Source organism: Polyodon spathula, chromosome 6, assembly GCF_017654505.1.
Source record: "Polyodon spathula isolate WHYD16114869_AA chromosome 6, ASM1765450v1, whole genome shotgun sequence".
Classification (NCBI taxonomy): Eukaryota; Metazoa; Chordata; class Actinopteri; order Acipenseriformes; family Polyodontidae; genus Polyodon; species Polyodon spathula.
In genome coordinates this window covers 54,792,668-54,816,052 of record NC_054539.1, presented here as the reverse complement: position 1 = coordinate 54,816,052, position 23,385 = coordinate 54,792,668, and the positions used below count along the sequence as shown (strand labels likewise).

The following is a 23,385-nucleotide window of genomic DNA, read 5'->3' as shown; positions in this document are numbered from 1 at the left end:
ACAAAGTCAAGTTCAAATCTGCTTCTGAAAGGGGTCTAAAATGGCTCAGAATTCACCTGAGAGCCTGTACAATCCGAGCTTTGGTTGGCCTAGGAGGGTTTTGCTCCAGGAGTTTTAGTCCGAATGATAATTGGCCACTTTTGGTCATGCATGTATATTGAATGAGCTAGGATAACACAAGAATGACCTAATATTCCTCATACCACATAGATGGTTCCATCTCTAAACCCATATAATCCTGAACTGAATGTCTTGTTTTGGAAAGCATCCAGTACTTATTGTACCAGATTGCATTGAGATTTAATGATGATTGTTAGAGCTGGTTAGAAACTGTTTAAATGATTTAAAACGTAGGCCTTCAGAGGTCAAAGACCAGTGCATTACCTTGCAACGCCACCCAGCCAGCTAGAGCATCAGCCAAAACCTTTGTAATTAATGCTTACTACATTTCTACTGGGAGATTACTCCATTATTTTTGATGCACTATTAAACAAACATGATATCACTGTCTTGTGCTTTTTCTCAGCAAGTTATATTATGCTAACTTTTACTGATACAATTCTACAGATTGCTGTTTGCAGCATACTGCTATTCTGCTATTACGTAACATGTTCTATTCTGGGAATAAGAAGAAATAGCATTAAAGAGCAAAATCTAAAACCACTTTGACAAATCTGGCTGTTTACTAATCCAGCCTGCTGGCTAAGGGGTGGGATGATGAGACAATGGGGTGAACAGAGGACTCACAAGGGTCCTGAGTGGAAGAAAGAGCAGGCTGACATTTTCCACAGAGGTGAGGTAAGCAACATAACTCACAAGGGACCCAGTCACACAAAGAGCCACCGCAGTGTGGTTAGATTACACAACGGGCTGCTCTGCTATTTATATCTGACCTGCGCTGATGTGGCCAGAGACCTTTGGTCTCCACAATCAGAGTTTTTCAACTTGTCAGCTGTGCTGTTGATTATAAAGACTGTGTCTGTGACTGGGGGCGGGCAGATACATTTGCCCCCTTTTTGGAAAATGGAAATAAAAGCCTGCAATGCAGGGAAACTAAAGGTAAAAAAAGAAACAGCTAAGAATGTTCTCAGTACAATATACACACTGTTTCAGTACAATATGCACACTCAGCTCACTCACAAAGTGAGTAACCCAAGTATGCTTGTAATTCAACTTGTTTTCCTTAAAGAAGGAAAATGTATGCAAAGTTTGCACTGAAGTAAAAGCTTACGCATGGTAATTTATATAAAATACATCTTTGTTAATACAATCACAGATGACATACTTCCAGATTTAGGCTCTTTGCAGTCTCAATTTCAAGATAGCCAAGACAATGCATTTTACAGGAATATCACAAATCTCAACTAATTTCACTAATTGGAGTGTTGTTACTTTGACATCTCAGTGGTTTTATTACTGAAGTTGAAACTGCCATAATGGTGGCATTAAATACTATAGTTAAGTGCACATTATACTACATACAATTTCTTAGTAATTTTATATGTGTGATAAATCATATTACAGCCCTAGCGCATTTTATTTGCAACCAAAAATGCATTTATAAAAAAGAAAACAAAAACCACAATGTAAACACTGACTAGCTCACCATGATAATTCGTTATTTGTTTTCTGTTTACACCAAAAGGTTTGGTATTCTTTTGTGCAGTTTTTTTTAAAATCAGTAATGGATACAAGATGGATATTGTGATATATAAAACACCTGAACCGTTAAATATTTTTTTCTGTATTGTAGGAGTGATCCTGGCTCTGATTATTGAGTCAATAGAAGAGACATGATGTGCTTCACAGCTATTATAGAGCTCACACTTGTTTGTGAATAATAGGCCTATACTGCCATCTAGTGTCCACAGAGAGGGAAAAACAACTTATTGAAGCAGTGCAGTTCAGTACCGTATTATTTAAATTAGGGATGGGCACCAATATTGAAATTTTGATATGGTAATCATTTCTATATTGTGATATCGTGGTATTTAAAAAAGAAAAATACGCTCAAAGATACTTTTTATTGCTAACACTGCTAAAAATACAAATGTAGTATAATCAAGTTTTTTTTTTTTTGTATTAATATAAAACAAACCCTATAAATACCAATCATGGTCATTATTGCAGGCAAACACTACACACTAAAGCTCCACTAAATTAAAAGAAGTTACTGGTTTTCATATGTAAATATCTGTTAACATCTATATGTGTGTGTGTGTATATATATATATATATATATATATATATATATATATATATATATCTATCTATCTATCTATCTATCTATCTATCTATCTATCTATCTATCTATCTATCTATCTATATATATATATATATATATATATATATATATATATATATATATATATATATATACATATACAGTGGCTTGCAAAAGTATTCAGACCCCTGACCAATTCTCTCATATTAACGAATTACAAATGGTACATTAAAATTTCATTCTGTTTGATATTTTATTTTTAAACACTGAAACTCAGAATCAATTATTGTAAGGTGACATTGGTTTTATGTTGGGAAATATTTTTAAGAAAAATATAAAAAAAACTGAAATATCTTGCTTGCATAAGTATTCAACCCCTGTGCTGTGGAAGCTCCCAGTTTTGCCCAAATGAGGACACAATACCTTACCATTGGCCTCCACCTGTGAACCATTAAAGTTGCTGTCACATTTTCTGGACAAAAACCCCACTGTTGAAGGATCATTGGTAAGGCTGTGAATCTGAAGGAAAATGAAGACCAAAGAGCATTCTACAGAAGTTAGAGATAAAGTAATATAAATGCATAGATTAGGGAAAGGGTATAAAATAATATCCAAGTGTTTGGATATCCCAGTGAGCACAGTTGGATCAATAATCAGGAAGTGGAAGCTGCATCACACCACCCAGGCACTGCCAAGAACAGGCCTTCCCTCAAAACTCAGCGCTCAAACAAGAAGGAGACTTGTGAGAGAAGCCACAGAGAGGTCAACAATCACTTTGAAGGAGCTACAGAGTTCAGTGGCTGGGATTGGAGTAATGGTGCACCAGTCAACCATATCAAGAGCTCTGCATAACACTGGCCTGTATGGGAGGGTGGCAAGAAAGAAGCCGTTACTCAAAAACTACCATCTGAAAGCACATCTGGAGTTTGCCAGAAAGCATGAGAGTGACCCAGCTGAGATGTGGGAAAAGGTTTTGTGGTCAGATGAGAACAAGATCGAGCTTTTTGGCCAAAACTCAAAGCGCTGTGTGTGGCACAAACCTAACACTGCCAATGCCTCAAGACAGACCATCCCGACAGTGAAGTATGGTGGTGGCAGCATCATGCTTTGGGAATGATTCTCATCAGCAGGGACTGGGCATCTTGTTACAATTGAAGGAAGAATGGATGGAGCAAAATATAGGAAAATACTGCAAGAGAATCTGCTTCAGTCCACTAAAAAACTGAAGCTTGGCAGGAAATTCACCTTTCAGCAGGATAATGATCATAAGCACTAGGCCAAAGCAACATTGGAGTGGCTCAAGAACAAAAAGGTGAATGTCCTACAGTGGCCCCGTCAAAGTCCTGATCTCAATCCCATTGAGAAGCTGTGGCACTATTTGAAAATTGCGGTCCACAAACTGAACAACCTGAGCAAATCTACCAAGAAGAATGGGTCAAAATCACTCCGACACTGTGTGCAAAGCTGGTACATACTTACCCCAAAAGACTTAAAGCTGCTATTGTAGTAAAAGGTGGCTCTACCGAATATTAATGTGTGGGGGTTGAATACTTATGCAAGCAAGATATTGCAGTTTTTTTTTTATTTTTCTTAAAAATATTTCCCAACATACAACCAATGTCACCTTACAATAACTGATTTTGAGTTTAAGTGTTTTATAATAAAATATCGAACAGAACGAAATTTCAATGTACCAGTTGTAATTCAGTAATATGAAAGAATTGTTCAGGGGTCTGAATACTTTTGCAAGGCACTGTATATATATATATATATATATATATATATATATATATATATATATATATATATATATATATATATATATATTAATATTGCAATTGCGCTTTATATTGGTTTTGGAAAGCTTCGATATTATCGAAATACGTGGAAGATATAGCTACTGTATACAATTTCCATATCGTTGCCCTTTGCTAATTGAAACACATTATTAGTTAGCTAATATTACTGCCTCAAAGTTGAGAATCAGTATTTACTTGCAGACAAATGTTGAAATGTCTTAAGTTTTTTTTTTTTAATTGTTGCAATATGTGTGGAGCACTGAGGAAAGAAAGAGGCACAGATGACATCAAGAATGAAAAGGTGACTGCATTACAAAGTTAGTTCACTCTAGAGGCTACATTGCTACAATTCCTTTTCCACAAACCTGATCATAACAAGAGAACAATTGCATTAAATCAATTAACTGAAGACTTGCTAAGTATTAATACAATCTACAGTACATTGTGATGCAGTAATTCTTAGAAGAAACTGAATGATTGTAATGTGTTATCTCCTCCAGCAGGTGGTAGAAGTGAGAATTCTTGTGTTGGGCTCAGAATCAGCAGTATTGTTCACTGTTGACAGGGCCCATCTGCAAACAGGAAAATCATTGAGTAATAATGCTGTGACAGGGTCTTCCTTGGGTCACACGTGTGGGTAGCCGCTGTTCAAGCATACAGAGAGACAGAGGTGGTGTTGAAACGCCGGCACAGGCGCGCAGGATTTACTAACAAAAACAGAAAACGAAAGTAAAATAAAGGCGGTCATGTGACGTTACCAGCGATGGTAACGCACAGAGGGGACAAATACAGCAAACTGTACAAAAAGTGCAAAATAAAACACAATACCCCAAACTATAACTCAAAAGGTGCCGTGAAAACGGCAGGCCTTGCAGCAGCCCCAAGGTGAACAAACAGGACCTCTTTATACCCGATGCCGTGCTGGAACACACCTACCTGCTGATTATCCACAGCTGGCAATCACACACAGCAGGCAGGCTATCCCAGGAGCATCAGGTACTTCCTTAAATTAATTACAACAATTTACACACTTATTTACAATATTTACACACAAAACTCATAATCCTCATGTGCAGGGCTCCTGCCCTGCTACATATCTCCCCCCTTGTGCAAAGCACAGATGGCTGCCACCGGCCACCTCCCCCCTTGACTGACGCCTCTGTGTGGGTGGGAGTTACAGCTGGGCAGGAGGGTATGGTGGGTCTTTTACGGGCCGCTCTTTCCATTCAGGTGCCCCCTTAAAAAGGGACCGAGGACCGGTGACAGGGAACCCAGGCGGCGTGGATAGGGCGACCAGAGAGCAGGCTGGTCACCAGACGACTGCAGCTGCAGGCAGAGGCGAGAGCCCCTGCAACAGTGTAGTGACGTCTGGTTCACCAGGGGGAGCGAAACAGGAGTCTGGGCGAACGACCGTGCCTGGTGGTGCCGCGACCTGGGACCCAGGCCCAGCGATGAGAGGTCCAGACACGACGGTGGGGTGTCTGGGAGGACGGGCCGAGGGAGCTGACCCTTAGGCGCCGGAATGGACTACAGGGGTGGAGGTCAGGGCTGTGGTGGATCTGGTCTCCTTGACTCCTCCACCATAGAAACCCATCGCTTCTCTCTCTCCTCACTGTCGGGGATGGCAGCACCTCCTCCTCAGGCTGTTAGATGGCAGCTCCTCCTCCTCCTCCTCTGGCTGTCAGGACGGTAGCTTCTCCTTCCTTGGCCCTTGGGATGGCAGCTGCTCCTTCTTGGACTGTAGCGCCTCCTCTGGCTCTTCAGACAGGAAGGCTGCCACTCCTATTCTGGCCTTTGAGGACAACAGCTCCTCCTACTTTGCCCTTGGAGGACGGTAGCTCCTCCCCCTCTGGCTTTCAGGGCTCTAGCTCCTCCCTCTGTGGCTTTTCACCCACATCTCAGTTGGCTCCCCTCTCTGGCTCCCTCAGCAGCGCCTCCAGTGGCTGCTGAGCGTCACCTGCGGGCTTGCCCTTACCCCCCTCAAAAAAATTTCAGGCGTTTGGGGCATCAGCTCTTTCCCCAGGGTCCTCCCCCCTGGAATCACGATCTCCTCCTGATGTCCCGCCTTGCCTCGGCAAAACGCAGCGAATCCCACCGCTACCATCATATGTAACAGGGTCTTGCTTCTGGGTGTGTGCATTCGGTGCTGAGTAACAGGCAGGAGGTCAAGACAGGGGTTGAAGTTGAAACGCCGGCACAGGTGCGCAGGATTTATTAACAAAAACAGAAAACGAAAGTAAAATAAAGGCGGTCATGTAAAGTTACCAGTGATGGCAATGCACAGAGGACAAATACAGCAAACTGTACAAAAAGTGCAAAATAAAACACAATACCCCAAACTATAACTCAAAAGGTGCCGTGAAAACGGCAGGCCTTGCAGCAGCCCCGATGTGAACAAACAGGACCTCTTCATACACACCTACCTGCTGATTATCTACAGCTGGCAATCACACACAGCAGGCAGGCTATCCCAGGAGCATCAGGTACTTCCTTAAATTAATTACAACAATTTACACACTTATTTACAATATTTACACACAAAACCCATAATCTTCATGTGCAGGACTCCTGCCCTGCTACAAATGTATAAAATGTTTCTGTAAGTAAAAATTAACTACACTCCAACTTGCAATGGACTCGAAATCACACTATTAAGAAACTTGATGTTTCACCTTACAATCACATATAGAACCACCGCTATGCAGTTATCAACCATACAAATTAATTAACAGAAATAATCTGGTATTGCTTTGAGGCGAATATCCCAGAAATGCTGTATCAATTATAACATAACACTGACATGTTCCATTCATATGGGAGTAAAAAGCACAGGACACCTGAGTTTGAAATTGTACAAGTCCCGATGTCCTGTAAAATAATCAGAGGACCTCTAAGAAAATTATCTGTGATAAAAAATCAAATGGATACACAGGACTAAATTTCACCGATGTCCATAAAAAATTTGAAACCACCTCTTCATGTCGAGATTTTTAGTCCTGCACAAATCGGGCTTTAGATTACACAATTACTGGTACCCTGCTGGAAACACTGGTACTTGAGATAAGAAAAGGTTGAAAACCACTGGTTTAAGGGCAGTAGAACAAATGAAGAAATACTGATCTTTTTTGTTCTTTTTCCTTTTCCCATAATGATAGTATTAGCTGAGATCATCATTTCTATATTAATCTTCGACTTTGACGTCTCATCGCACATCGGTTTGAACAGTACATGCACACGCGTTGTCCAATCAAGTCAGAACTTTCATTGGTCACATTTTTTTTTCTCTCCCACATCACTGAATAATGAATTTCGGGGTTGGGGGGGGGGGTTGTTCAAACCCCTAAAACCCCCCTAGCTACGTCACTGTTGAGGACCGAAAAAGATAAAGCCCCAGGCTTTTAAAGGTTATTGACTGCCTTGAGTATGTCTTCCTGAATACACTGGGCACTGTATTTAAGTTGAAGGTAGGATTTTGTCTTAGAAATTAATACATTATTTTAAAAAACAAATATTAACATATTTGTAGTGAATCAAATTATATATTTACAATTTATAGATTTTAGTCAACTGTATTTTTTAATATTTTGTTTATTACTAACTTAAGTAACTTTTGAAATCAAAAATAAGATTGTTACTTTTACCTATACCTTGTTTCAAATGTTGAATCACTTTTTTTCACCTTTTGCATAACTCTAGTCATGGTCAACTACTACACTATAGGGGCCTGTGAAAGTATACTTGCAGAGTGATATGCAGCTGCAAAACACCCATATTGCTGCCAGAAAACGTGTTTAGCTGGCGTAAAATGGGACTTTAGCAGTCACAAAAAATGTGGCGTATGTAACAAATGATTTTCAAATTAGAACTTTGCCATCACAAATCCATTTAAATAATATTGAAATATATTCAAATGAAGAAAAGAGCATGGAATTGGGTGGGGATCTGGACTACTAAGATGGTGCAAACATTATAACGAGATGTAAGGACTTTGCCTTGCACCTGGGCAATTACTGACCCTCCAAAAACTTTGTACCTTTTCTTACAAGGTGCAAACCATTGTAGAGGCGAGTAATTAAGAGCTGTATAAAACCACACACCAGAGACCTGTTGTTAGCCTCAGGGTGGCTGCTGTGGTACATTTCCTGATGTGGCGATGCTTGGCTCTTGTTGAGGACAGGCAGGAAAACCTTCAGAGGGGAAGGGCAAGATGGAGAAGACCCCACATATGGGACGGATTGACCTTTCTGCTTGCTTTTGTTCACTACCGCAAGTCCTTCCACCTTTTTATCACCTGGTTGACTGTGGTAACACTGACAGGACTTTCTCCCCTATAGATGACCATATGGCACAGCTGATGTTGGCTGAGGGTTTTCCTAATAACTAAATTTCATGCTGAGTGACCTCAGCCATAAGGACCCTCAGCTCCTCCTTGGAAAACATATTTTCTTTATCGTGTCCCATGAAGACTGCTGACGTTCCTGTGACATTTTTTTGTTTGGCTTGATTTTTGTGCTCCACAAATGTCATACAGCGTCTATTGCTGTCTGTACTCCTAACTCACCTCCTCTCTGGGCTGCAAGTGTGGCAGCTATATAGCCGATGCACAGGCAATGCTCATTGCTCTCCTCATCATTGTGGTTCATTATTGTGGGCTTGAAAATTGTGAAGAACTGTTTGACAAGTCCTTTTAACAATCAACCTTCACTTTCTGTAATTAGCAGTTATATTACAGATATCAGTAATGTTTTGATGATATCATAAATAGTACATTTTATTTGGATATCAAAAATAGAACTGCTGCTATAAAAAGGGGATATAAAAACATTGAGGATTCAACATTAAAATGCCTTGCCATAGAATTGTATATAGGGTGCAATTTTCACTGTTGATAATAATACATAATACAGACTCTTTAAAATAAAAGCACTTTTTATTTGTAGGTGTATATCAGCAAGCAAAAGACGATGTCAATTTCGCAAATAAAGTCAGTGAGATACAAAATACTTTCTCAATACAAATAGGGTAGGCTATGCATAGACAGGTTCATTACAAAACGATTAATGAACCCGTGTTATTTACTTAAGGGTCAGGCCAACACAACAAAAGCTGTAAGTTGTCATAGAGTCCCAATCTGCAAATAAGTACTTAAAAAAAAAAAATTCTTAATTATATTAATGCTGCAGGTAAAACCCATTTTTTCTATACATGGAAACTTTTATTTGGCCCTCTGTATGGCTCATTTCGCTTGCATGGGCATTGCTTCTGTCCTTTAAATGGCAGCACATGCTGTTCCTGTTCTTGTTTACTTTAGAAAAAAAAAATCAATCATAATTATGTTGCGCTCCCAACTGTTTAAATAAAATAGCATTTGTTTTTAAAGATTGGGGCCAGCTGGAGGTGAAGAAATGCTCAAGCTGCTTTTACGGTGACTGAGACGACTTCCAGTGCTGCCCTCATATGCTTGCATCATGGCTCAGTAGCAATTACCAGGCTTCAAAGGGAGGCCTAATTTAGAGCTTGGCCTTAGGCTGGGTTTCATAAACTGGACACATTTCAAGAATTAAATCCTAACCCCTGCTTTTGCTGCAACCCTCCGGTGGAATAAGCAATATAAAATGTGAAGATATTGAGAGACAAATTACTTTCAAATTGATTAATTCTTCCAAGGCTTAAAAAAACACTTTATATAGGCCTATATTGTAGTTACCTGGTCAGTGCAGGTCGGCAGGACTTTTGAGTTGTCTCGTTTGTTTGTCTTGTTTTGTCTGTTCCTGTGCCTTCACGTTATCTGTATTGTTCTGGGGAGGGACCAGTGGTATGGTTGTATGTGTGTCGGGGAATTAGGTTGCAAGAGTGGCTCGAAAGACGGGGTGTCCAGGGTTCTTCGCGCAGTGTGAGATGTGACAAGGAGCCTGTGTGTGTGTGCGGAAGTGAAAGAGAGAGTGAGTGAGTTTATGATAGAGACAGTAGAAAGGATTCATTGCTTTAGTGGTGTGGTCCTGACCCAAACAGGGATCCTGTTAATCTCCTGCTTTGAGCCTCAAGACCAGGGGTTGTTACAATATAATAACTTAATACATAGTGTGTAAGGTGTCTCTTGTTATTATAGATGATGCAATTTGGTTGCCAGGTTGAGTTCTGGCATCTTAGAACTGTAAAATGATTTATGTTATAACAAGAGACAATATAAATACAGTGTATACAATTTTGTATTTTACGGATAAACCCAAAACTGGGCAATTATTATTATCCTTATTATTATTGGTTGTTATTACGTTATTAATAATACTGTCCTTTTCATAATACAACTTGAAGCAGCCAATTATAGCGCTAGGGGGAGGGAACTGGTAATTACATTTAAGCATCTAGAGTAAGGATTTAGTTTTTTTCAGCAGGAAATCTCCAAACACCCTGAAACTTCATGACAGAACCCAGACCCTGAGACTGAATGGAAAAGCTGGACTCACCCGGGAAAACTTGAAGGTTAGGCAGGTCTGGCTATCACTCAGAACAGGAATGAAAGAACAGAGGGAGTGATTCGGACTCTGCCCAAGAAGCAGTGGGCAGACCGCGGTTTGCCCAGTCAAAGCTCAAAATAAGTCATTTTAATTTTTATTTTGAGCTTTGCTCAAGGTCAGTGGGCAATCCGCAAATCGTCTGTAGATTGTACTCATGAACTGCTATTAAAAAAGTGTTGTTGTTGTTGTTGGTTGTTTTTTACTTAATGTTGTAATGCAATAATGTTGCCTTGTGTTCTTCTAAACACAGGACGACATCTACACACAAGAAAAGATGTGCTGGAATTTCACTAGTAAAATTGTTTGATTTCTCATACATCATTTATAATACGGAATGCCAGGTATGGCTGTCACACTTTTTACTCTTTATTGTTTTCTTCAATCTAGTGACATTCTGCAAGGTTCCTTTTCCTCATTAAATTCAAGAATAACACTTCATGTACAAATTGATGTTTTTATATCAGCATAACTTTATTCAAAATATGATATTTATACTGTTGAAAAAGCGTTGCTCACCTGTAACAACCTGTCCCATACAGTGGTTGGTTGTCACACGATATGGGGTTGATTGTCACTAATTATGTGGTTGCTTTTACAGTAACAAATAACATTTTAATAACACAATGTTTCTACTGTGTAACACAGGATTACAAAGACAGATAAAGTTATATTTTTACTTTTTATATGAACATAGGGTATATATAACATAAACAATATGGGCCTATATATATATTTGTTTGTGCGTGTGTGTGTGTGCGCACTGAATCCAGACTTCTTTAGATCTGCTTTTTGAGAACGGTTCAATAGTATTCTTCTTTTTCTGAAGACTCAGAAGATGTTTTTTTTCACTGCATACAATCTTTCTTTTTCATATTTTGAGGTATGCCTTTTGAAGGCCTTTTCTTCTTTTTCTGAGAGAATAGCTTCTTCTATGATTGGCGTTTTTCTTTTTGTACCTGAATTTCAACCTTAACAGGTGTATCTGTCAATATCGCTGTGCTATGTTTTTGGCTCCTTTGGACCTTTACACTTTTTCAAGGTCCAGTTTTAGGAAATGGTCGCAAATCTTCAGGGGGGGTGAACATATTTTGCCAACATTTTCTGTAGGCATAGAACTACTGGGTCCGGGTATGGTATTGTTATCATTGGTGGGCACAGGTCTGCTGGGTCCAGGTATGGCATTGCCATCAGCGGTGGGCACAGATCTGATGGGTCCTGGTATTGCATTGTCATCAGTGATGGGCACAGGCATGCCGGTCCCATGTATGGCATTGCCATCAGTGGTTGGCATAGAGCTGCTGGGTCCATAGGTTACAGTGTTATTAGTGGTGGACACAGGTCCCACAAAATCCCACAAAAATATAAATATAGGCTATTGCTGTGGCTGGTTGACACATGTGACAATTAATTCCAAAAATGACAGACAACTTACCCCACCAGACTTAACTTAATAATTTGATTCTCTCAGTCACCTGTCTTAGCCTACTGGTTTTGTTTTTATAACAAAGATAGCCATTATCTGGTCTGGTTCTAATTAACTGGACAATAATTTCAAACAAACCTCAATACTACTAAGAGTTATAACATAAATAACAAGATATAATTTATTTACTTTGGGTATGGGAAAAAAAAAAAAAAAAGAAGTATGTACAAACCTTTATGTTCGATGACATTGACCTCAAATTCCAAGATGGTCGACTTCCGGACAACAAAACACACATTTCAGTGTTTATATCACATGCCATTGCCATCTAGTGTCATAGTTATGAGCACTGTGACAACAAACCAGTGATTTTGGTCTTCCCCATTTTTTTTTTCTTTTCCTTACTCTTATCAGCCATATTATCACGACTATAAGTATACACCTATACCTTTGTCTGCTTGTTTTTGTTCAACTGACCCTAGATTTTCAACCTAATCACATAACATTGTCTGATTACAGCTAGACCATTGTAGTGAAAGTGACCTACAGGATGCAGGAAGTGATGTTGTCAATTTATAGAGCTTTCCAATACCAGTTAATAGATACAATACTTGGGGTTGTATGCATATGAGCTACTAAGTATCTACTAACATTACTAGAGCTTAGTATAGCTACTAATTACGGAGTGCATGCAGTGTCAGCTACAAAGACAACAGTCATATAAAGGGGTTCTTCTAAGCTCTGCTAGTTAGTGACAGTGAACATGCCCCTAAGTCCACTACTAACTGTTGTTTACTGAATAGATGGCGAGAAAATGACCAAATAAGGCAATTCTACTGGTTTGAAAAACATTTCCAACATGAGTTAACAGATAAACTACAAGGTCTATTACATAGAAATTCTAGAACTACTGTATATAATACAGAACAATAATAACACTATAATGTAGGTAATACATTATAATGCCCACAGTGTTGCCTACAGAGAGTTTCAGGCCTCGACAAGTTTTAGATCCTTGTCTTCTGACCTTACATAATGCAGGTTGAGTTGTCATTAATTTGTGCCGTCTTGGATATGGAAGCACCTGCCAACTGAGACCTATATTGTCTATTGTAGGAATGAACTATTCCTAAAATCCCTTTTCCAAGCTAAAAGTAATTGAATTAGGCATCTGCAGTTTTTAAAACTCCACCAAGGTACAAGCCATGCAACATAGCAAAACTTTTTTTTTTTTTTGAATAAAAACTTTATAGAACTCTTAACTCTTAAATTTGTCTCCACCCTTTGGAAAATGACATCACGCCGTTAGCTGGCCAATGGGAGACTAGAACCTATGTGTGAGAAGCGGTTTGTGTACCGTGTTTCTGTTCTGAGAATGGCAACACGGCTTTCTGTGTGTGAGCGAGTGTAGAATGTATGAGCACTGTATGTATGCAAGCGATCGATTGACTGTGATCCCTGATTAGGATACTGTTATTATTACAGGCTGCGCGTTTATATAAGGAAATGTGACGATGGTTTCTGTAGTGCTAGTTGCTGTTCAGCGTGTGAATATTTATCTCAAGTTTCATTTCTGCGCGAGGGAGGGTGTAAGCGTGTCTGTGAGTGCCTTGTACGTACGTGTGTATGTTAGCAGCCTTTGGTTAAAACAACGAGGTATTTTTTTTATTTTATTTTCAATCGCAGCTGCAATAAATTACGTTGCACTTCTGCTTCGTTTATAAGCCCGGATACAATACTATTTATGTTTTTAAAATGTTGAAGACTTTAACTAAAAAGCTGAGAAGACACTCTTTAAATGAAACCCAGCCTTTTCAATTGAAGGTAAGTTTCACACAGTAATGTGATTGTGTATTACAAGTATATACTTTTAATAGATACTATATAATATATACTAATATATAAATATATACTATAAATATACTGACAGTATAGTGGTAGTATACCTAATACTACATTTAGGGATGTATGCCCATATGACCAGATGTTATCCTAAAGCTATGCAAAACCCAGTGGTAATGTAATCCTTTAGTAACATTTGAATACGATTTTATACAAAACGGCACAATTGTTGCATATGGATCGTAACGTTTAACTGCTCTGTATATTCATGTCTTTATTGTAATATACACAGCTACTGTATAACACGATATGTACTGTTTATAGACATGCGTGGGTGCATGTTCCCACCACTTGCATGTAAGATGTACAATGTAGTGTTTCATTTTGGTACCCATAGCCAGCATATGCACTGGCTCTGTGTACAGTAATTATGGATAGCACTTATGAGCATTAGTAGGATTATTTCTCCCTTTTCTTGTGTTGAAGATCTTTTGGTTTTATTAAAGATATGTCACCTGGCTTGATTGCAACTTGACCATTGGATTACAGCAATGGAAGTGATTTAATACCAGGAAGGGGCAGCAATTTCTTTACTTCTATAGCATTGTCTTTGAAATGTCTTCATGTTCCATGTTGAAGTATGAAATACAAACAAAGAACAAATCATCTTTAACATAAGAAAAGAGGGCCAGTGATAATATTGTTAATCTTGGTAGTAATAGTAAGTAACATGATTTAAAAGTGTGCACTCTTTAAAGATTTTAAGTTTTTTTTGGACAAAGCTGGAGTACGCAACACAAGTTACATTTATAGTAATTAAACTATGGTTGGGTTTGTTGACACTGTTAAAACATTATATGCAGTTCTGTAAATGATTTCCTTTTGACTAGCTAACCGTTAAGACCACATCCTCACACTCACACCCTCTAACTGAAAAGCTGCCTAAATGCTCCTCATGCTTTTATGGTGCTTACAAAAATTATTTGCTTGCCTAATATTGAGATTTGTTTTTAAATTGGCAGTCATCTTGCCTGTGGTTTGCCTTGTTTTTCTTTCTTTTTTTTTTTCTTTGCTTCCTGGATTTAAAAAATCATGTGATAATGTAACCTTTTAACTATGTCTGTCTACTTCCATACATTTTATTGAAGCAGGAGAAGGGTCACATGGTCACACCGAGGAAAACTAACAATGTTAGTGCATTCTCAAATACTATAAAAAGGGAAAATATGTACTTAAAGATCATTTGGCCTTTATTTGTTATAATTGGGGGGTTTCCCTGTGCTTGCAGTAAGGTAATTCCAGTACAGTAATTGCGTAGTACAGTATGTGGAATACAACTGTGCAACAGTTTCTTAATGTGCTGCTCAGCCTCGCTTGTACTTTTGGTTTGTTTGTTCACATGCAGACTGCTTGACTGCTCTGTCAGGAAGCGTCTGGTTATCACCTCAGCCATGCCTCAGCTGCTTCAGTCTGGGATTATTTTGATACACACACAGGGTGACACAAGCTGTAATACTTATCAGTTGGGCCCTTGTCATGTATTATGGTGGCAGTTGCCAAACCTATGCTGCTTGTATTAGTGGTTGCATGTGCCATGGTGATGGTTATCTTGCATGTGGCTTGGTGATGGTTAACCTGCATGCAGATATATCAGTAAGAGCTGAGGGAGAAGCCTGAGCCAAGCTACCCACTCCTCCTTGTAAATAAAAAGGCTGTTCCCAAAGTGTCAAAAATAAGTGATTGTGGTTAATTAAGTGTATGTGTTAAAGTGCCCTGTCTCGTGTACATAACAGGTCCACCTGATTGGGTAAAACTTTAAGAAATGAAGGGCCATATTCACAAAACATTTAGCACCATGTTAATGCAAGTTTGTGCCGTTTTCTTTTTTTGTTGGCCAAGAATAAAAGTGATCAAAAGCACTAAAAATGCATCCTTCCTGTCGTGATCTTTTCCTGTCCTGCTGTGATTCCTGCATGCCTGCAGATTGATTCATTAATCCTTTAATGTCATACCAACTACATTTTTATTAGGGCTGACAGATTGTTTTTACCTTTCTTTTAAAATGTGAATAGTAGTCTATGGATTGTGTTTAACACTGAAATTTCATGATAGAGAAAATCTGATTTCATTTAAATAATATTTGGAAAGACAATGAAATGGCTTTGTACTTCCCTGATTATCTAAAAGTATAGCTTGCAAGCAGTGATCTGTTTAACCTAGAGTAGTACAAGATACCACAATGAAAATACATGCTTTTTCAAAACTTGACATTGGAGACCAATCAAGGGAATCAAATGACTCAAAATCCTACCTGCATTTTGAGCCGGCAATGCAAACTGACAACCATGCTGCAATACTGGTGGTAGAGGAACCAAATCCATTACAGCATACTACTCTGTGCTCTAAATCTCTGCTTTTGTGAGATTTGATAAATCTGAATTTTAATGTCATTTTATTTTACATTTTGAAATAAGAAGTTAGTTCATTGTTAGTAGAGTGTTGAGTGCTAGTCATGCATGTCTCTGTGTCCAGATAACTTTGAGGAAAAATTTTCCAAAACAATGTCAAGGGGACACGTGTTTTGGCGGGGGCCTCTATTGGTGTAATGCCAGGATATCTGGCTGGCACAAGAAGAGAACTGCTTCAGCACTGGCATGAGTCTGACAATGGCATGGAAGAATGTGTGAAATGGGACTGCCCATCCTACATGCTGTCACAACAAAGGAATGTGTAAATGCAATAGGCAGCTTGGGTCACATCAAGAAGAAAACGTTTGTTTTGTTTATACAGGCCCCTGTTTGAATCCTTTAGCCCTTTCACACACAGCAACATTGTATTTCGCTGCAGAGATATAAGAATATGTTGATGTCCCCAATACCAGTCTTACACGGTGTCCATATTCCTATAGATTTCATACCACGCAAGTGAGGATGGGGGAGAGAGTGACAATTTGGAGGGAGAGAACCAGGAGCTGGTGCAGATTAACAGAGGTATGCAAAAGCCAGAACAGCAAGCAACGTCAAGAGTTTAGTAGAGGGGCTCTGTCTCTTAGTGGTGTCACCATCAGACTTTTCCCCACAATCCCAGGCCATTCCACATTTTATTTGTTTTAGATGCGGTTAACTCTTCTCTAATTTTGTTTAGGGTGGTTAAGACAGTGCGTGAGGCACCCCCTTAACCACACAATAGTGATTCCATCTAAAAAACCTCTTTTTACCTCCAGAAATGAAACGGAACTGCAGCCGGAGCCCTCTGGCCATCAACCAGCTGCAGAACCAGGAGGCCTTGTCACTGGCGCGAGTGCGGAAACTACGTATTCTGTTTGATCCGGGCCTGGACCGGCACAGCTCAGAGGAAGAGCTGGAGCGAATCAGCTGTGGATTCCTGCAGCAGCAGGACAGCGAGGGCAGAAAGTGGGGCCTGCAGCGGACAAGGCGGGGTGGTCGCCATGGTGATGCCAGCACCTCTTCAAGTGACGAAGAGGTCAAGGCCCTGTGTGGCCAAGCGAAGCCTGACACCCACCTGTGTGCCTCCCCCAGTCCTGTGCCCTTTAGTGCCTCCCCACCGCACAGACTGGTGAGGGAACAAGCCAGACCTATTATCCTGGCTCACTTCGACCAGTCTGCATCGTATAAACGACAACGAAACCAGGGCAGGCCCAGTCTAGACTTGGAGAAAATGCAACAGGTATTTCCTTTTACTGACTGTCTCTCTCACTTCCTCCCACTTTTTTCCTTACGTACTTGCTGTGTCTGATTTACGTTCATTGCCAATGTCGTCTGTTTTTCTAGAAATAATTAAAGCTTAGTTAAAATATTACTAGAAGTAAATAACTTTTAGTTTAAAGATTGATTCTTTCAGTGCACATTGTTTCTTAAAAGCATTCTTATATTTTTAAGAGAAGTGGTGGATTAATTATTTTAAATGGCACTGCAGTACACTGTTTTGGACAAACAAGTACAGTGACATGACCCTGTTATGGATGGGGCAGCCCATCATTTATTTCTGGAGTAAGCCCTTAGCGCTATCCTTCTGCGCTGGCATATCCCAGGTGATGCCAAGGAACTGAAAGAGGATCACAGATATCAGTCTCACCCACAACCAAACCAAACCAAACAAAAGAACAAAAAACAGTGGTCCAGCTTTGTTAAATTCAGTGGCTATCAGGGTCCTGACTGACAGAGGGGCTTGAGAGATTAGGAGAGGAAGGGGTCCATATGTCTCTCAGTGCTGAGTCAGTCAGCAGATGACAAGGTAAGACGCAATGAGAGCGCAACCCAGCCACGCAGCCGGGGACTGTGGGCAAGGCTCGGTCAAGGGGAATTGGGAGGCCGGAGCAGGAACAATAGGAGGCTTGTGTGGTGGCTGTCTAGTCCTCTTTTAGCCTCAGCGTTCTGAAGTTAACCCTTTAGGTGGACTGGATCGAGTCTTTGTCTCAAGACAGGTCTTTGCTTGCAAATTTTCCTGGGGTGCCTAGTTGCTCAGGTGCATAACAACTTCATCCTTCCTTCAGTTCTAACATGTTTTCTACCCCCCACATTCTTTACATTAAAAAAACAGAAATGTGCCACAGCAATTTCATAAAAAAATGTACATTCTACATGCAATAAACCTTAAGAAGTATTTGAACAGTTTTATGATCCACTTGATTTGTTACAGGGTGGTTTACACATGTCCATGGCTAGAGTTTTGCAGTACAGCTGCTAGAAAAATGTTGACTATTTTTGTATCTTTTTCAGCTTGTTTCAGTTTTGCTAAGATGGATCAAGCATTTTCTTTATTTAAGTTTGTCAGGTCTCTAATCCTGTGTTCTGGTGTCTTTTCATTGTAGAAGATGCTGTTTAAGAAGAATTGTTTCGGAAAAACGAGAATTGTAAAGATCCGGGTAAGACTTCTTTTTTATGTATGCCTAAACTTCTTTTCCTTTCTTGTACCTACTCACTTCTTGTGCTGTACATCACATGGTTGATTTGGAGCTAGACTATAGGAGTCAGTCAGATGAGCCCTGTAGCACTATTTTCAGGGTTGGTAAAAAGGCTCAAAGCAGCCTGAATTCTAGAAATATCTGTAGTAGTTTCGAATAATTTGCATGATTTGTTGAGGTTCAACAATACCACGTTGCACCTGTCCCACGATGCTGCTGTAAATCAATTTTTACTGCCAAATTTTTTCTGGTAAATTAACCCAACTGAATTTGAAATGAATATGGTTGGAGAACATCAGCAGAGATCAAGGGAATACTTTTTGAATATTAGATTAGAACAACAAACCTAATTCATTAGAGATGAGGGTGATCAAATGCCCAGGAAAACAACACAGCACGACAGGAATAGCTGCTAACACAAAGAGAGAGAGAGAGAGAGAGAGAGAGAGAGAGAGAGAGAGAGAGAGAGAGAGAGAGAGAGAGAGAGAGAGAGAGAGAGAGAGAGAGAGAGAGAGAGAGAGAGAGAGAGAGAGAGAGAGAGAGAGAGAGAGGATTGTCTGCACAGTTTTGTTAACTCCTTCAAGGTGTAGAATCAAGGTGTAGAATCAACAAGTTTTGCTACCCATGTTGACTTCAACTCTAATCTTTTAAAAAAAAAAAAAAAATTATATATATTTCTTCAGATTGAAACATCTTTGAAAGTACAACACCGGAGCAGTTTTTCACTCCTTGTTGCATGTTAGGTGGGGTTATAATTGAAAAGCAAAACATTTATATATGTAAAAAAAAAAAAAAAACTTGCGGGAATCCAATATGTGTGGACCAACAGGAAGGGGAGATACCCTCTCTGGTGTTGCATCTTCAGGGAAGAACATATATTATCAAGGAAAATTTCAAATTGAACATAAGTGAGAATGTTCGTCAAAGATACGAAAGGTTTCAACAATACATTTTTAACACAATGCCCATGAAACCAACAGAACACAAGTCATGTAGTCCCATGGATGGATTTGTAACCAGGTCTCAGGGAGGAAAGGCTTCCAGCTTCCAGAGAATGCCACCTCCCTTTGCTTAGCATTTGTATGGATGTGAAAGGACACCTGCTAATCGCTGCTAGCTTCAGCTGGAAACAGACTTGTAGCTTAACTCACAGCTCCCTTTGGTTAAGATTTTAACTCTTTAGCCCTTCAACTCTTGTCACCCTGCTCTGTAGGGGCAATTCTGGGGACACAGTGGTATGTTAAAAACAGGGATGTCTGCCTATGTTGGCTGCGATACAATTAGATACGTCCCCGAGTTATCGGCGATCTGCACATTCCTTGCTTGAGTGCAAGGTATGTTGCTATCTTTTGTGGAAAATCCTGAGAAACCTTGGTGTCTTTGCCAATATATACAAGCTATTTCCTTTATTTTTCTGCTGATTTGAGATAATTTGTGGGCTGATTTTGGAACCACTTAGAACAGCCTCATCTTGTATTTACTTTCTTACTTTGTTTCCTGTCCTAAAGTGCTCAAATGTCTTTTTAATCAGTTGGGGAACTAAAATGGATCTTTTTAAAAGATGAACGTCAGAAATATTATTCTACTCAGTAATACGGCTTTTGCATTCCTTTTCATATTTACTAAATTAAAAGGTAAATGCGTTGCTGATCCTCAATCAAAGCCTTGCGTGCGAGTTATTGTCTTAACATGGAATTACCCTACTTCTATCTATATCCTACTAATCCTCCCCTCTTTATTATCATATGCACATGCTCCATTGGAGTTATTGGTTTGTATCTGACCCTTGCCTCTCCATGCATTTCAATGGACTGAGATGCCAAGCCATTACAGTGGTGCCTATAGGAAAGAATCTGGTCCTCCGTAGTTGAAACAGTTGATTTAATGTCAGTGTTCTTTGCATTAAAAAGCTACAGCATGTATGCTGGCTTCTCTCTAAAGTCGCTCCAGCAAGTGCACTTGTGTTTACACTCAAGGACAAGCTTTGATTAAGCGGGGGTAGAATTTTGTAATAGATCTCCTAGTGGCTACTGACTTAATAATACTGACATCATCTTACTTGCCTTATTATGCTTATGAGAGGACTAAATAACTACAGAAAGTCTACGCCAGGACAATTTGTTAACTAGTGTCTAGTTTACTGGTCTGCTATTAACTTTCCTATGCCAGAGTTAACTTTCCTTTACCAGAAGAGCGGTCTGCAGTTCGGAGTGAATTTAACTTTCCTAGACCTGTACACAGATCTGCAGTGTTGGAGGAGTTAAAGTCCTGATTATTATTCATTTAACACTTGCCCAGCCTGGGTGGGAATGGAAAAATGTCACCTGTGTGAATGAACAGAGCAGAGCAGTGCTTAGTATACAATGATATCACTAGCAATGAGATAATGAGGGACCACAGTGGGTCCATCTCAGAGAACAACCTGGAGATTTAATTAAAAGCAAGCTTGAGCTGAATAGCAGAATAGCTTTTTAACACAAAGTAACTCAGATGCAAGTAAATAACACCGCAAATTCCTTCCAGGTTCCTACTCATAGTAATGTCCTGGCACCGGATCCTGATTTCATTACATTGTGCGGTTTACCACTCTGGGGTGCTAGTAAGTACAACATACTGGTATACAGACTTATTCAGATATGAGCTTGAGATCCTAGGCATTCACACACTACAATGGCATATCTTGTATATCAAATATCTCTGGTTCCTCAATAATAGGTTTCCTCTGTTTTGTTATCAGAGTATCAGTGGCAGCTGCCCCCCTCCCAGGTACATCTACGACCCATCATCTTTTACCTTCCGCTCGCTCACCACCTTGAGACCGCGAAGTCCGCTGACGGCCGCTGAGGAGACACCATGTGCCTGATAACCTCCCCATAGGAACAAACACACCTGGGAACTGCAGTTAGGTTGAAATTGTGTTTGTCTGCTGTGAAAGTATTAAAAGAAGGAATGATACAAGACACAAGCTTGGTCCTTTTTAAATGGTTAAAAAGGAAGCAGCACCTGTCTCAGGAATCTTAAATACAGGAGCATGTGGAGCCATGGGGAACACTCTGTATGGCTGGACAGTGAAAGCCAAAGTGCTGTGGAACACAAACAGGAGCACCAATTGCACAGGCTCCATTTTGTTCTGTGGACAAAAGCTTAAAATGTATTTCTCTGCCAAGCAGTGCTAGGAATCAATCTAGTGTTAAACACATTGAAAAAACTAACATTATTAATTTATTATTAATATTACCAAGCAAGTTCAATACCCCCTCCCTGGTGGAAACAGGGTTTTTAGGTCTGCTACAGTTCATTGTCTTATAGTTCTTATAGTTGTAGTTCCTTCTGCTAATTACTATATATCTCGGTAGAAACATATTTTTCTTCCAGAGCTACAACTATGTAACACTTTTAAATAGATGAAGACAGAAATGTCTTCATCTAGACAATGTGGGGAAGCTATTAAAAAGGCCAACACAATGCATGGATATATAGTAAAAAGTGTTGAGTTTAAGTCAAGGTAGGTAATATTAAAACTTTACAATTCATTAGTAAGACCTCATCTAGAATATTGTGTTCAGTTCTGGTCACCTTGCTACAAAAGGGATATTGCTGCTCTAGAAAGAGTGCAAAGAAGAGCGACTAGAATTGCTCCTGGTTTAAAAGGCATGTCATACAGACAGGCTAAAAAAAATGAATCTATTCAGTCTTGAACAAAGAAGACTACAAAGCGATTTGATTCAAGCATTCAAAATTCTAAAATGTATTGACAATGTCGACCCAGGGGTTCATACTCCCAAGTCAGTAAAGCCCAAGACTAGAGGTCAAGAGCATTATTTGAATGATAATATAGTTTTACGCATAAGAAACTACAAGGTACTTCCACCGTTTCCATCACACGCCACAGCAATTCCATTATGCTACAATGTTTTTAACTTACGTATTTATTTACCTCTGTCTGAAATAATCATTGTAGTCCACTGAAAGAGTTCATTTTTATCAAGCAGGGCTGTTATTGTGTAATATTATTTAAACAGTGGGTACTATAGCGTTACTGTGCTATAACTAAGCAACAGAGTGTAGATACCTATACATGAAGATCACTAATCTGTACTGTTTGTAAAAATATCTGCACACTCTAGTTCACAAATAGGAATTCGGCATCAAAGGAGTCACTGGTTGAACAATATTATGACTTATTTTTATTGGCTGTATCAGTGATTTTGCTTAGGAAGTTTTGCATAAATTTACAAATCTGGTCCAATACCGTGGGCCAACCAATATACTTAGTGTCTAAATTCAGTCAACAGCTACAAAACCTTACTGCATTGGGAATGCATAGCATTGTGACTGTTTTACATACCACTATATCAAGTGAAGCACTTACTATTTACTCTGGTGAAATGGAACTAGGACATTCTTTAGCACATGCTGTTAAGAGTATCAAACTCTAGGGACATCTGGATCCATCTGTCTGAATGTCAAAGTTACATGTAGGTGTGGGGTTATGATTATGTACTGCTCCACGATACCAGTAGCTCTTATATTGTGTTCACAGCAGCAAAGGGCAGTCCATCACCACAGCGCTGGTTTAGTTATGCTTTATTTTGAAAAGTCTGCCCAGGAGACAAAGCAAGAATAGACTAAGCCAGCTTAGTTACACAGTGTAC

At 39.5% G+C, this 23,385-nt stretch overlaps 1 protein-coding gene across 2 annotated transcripts; it reads left to right on the top strand.

Annotated features, from left to right (window-relative positions):
- Positions 1–13,316: 13,316 nt before the first annotated feature.
- On the top strand, positions 13,317–21,690 carry LOC121317343. 2 transcript variants are annotated; one of them, XM_041253175.1, is made up of 5 exons: positions 13,317–13,788; positions 16,715–16,796; positions 17,030–17,493; positions 18,638–18,691; positions 21,468–21,690. In XM_041253175.1, the coding sequence occupies exons 1-5, from the start codon at positions 13,720–13,722 to the stop codon at positions 21,591–21,593; spliced, it is 795 nt and encodes a 264-aa protein (XP_041109109.1). In that variant the 5' UTR covers positions 13,317–13,719; the 3' UTR covers positions 21,594–21,690. The 2 variants fall into 2 exon arrangements, with proteins under 2 accessions (XP_041109109.1, XP_041109110.1); XM_041253176.1 differs by lacking the exon at positions 16,715–16,796.
- The last annotated feature ends 1,695 nt before the right edge of the window (positions 21,691–23,385 follow it).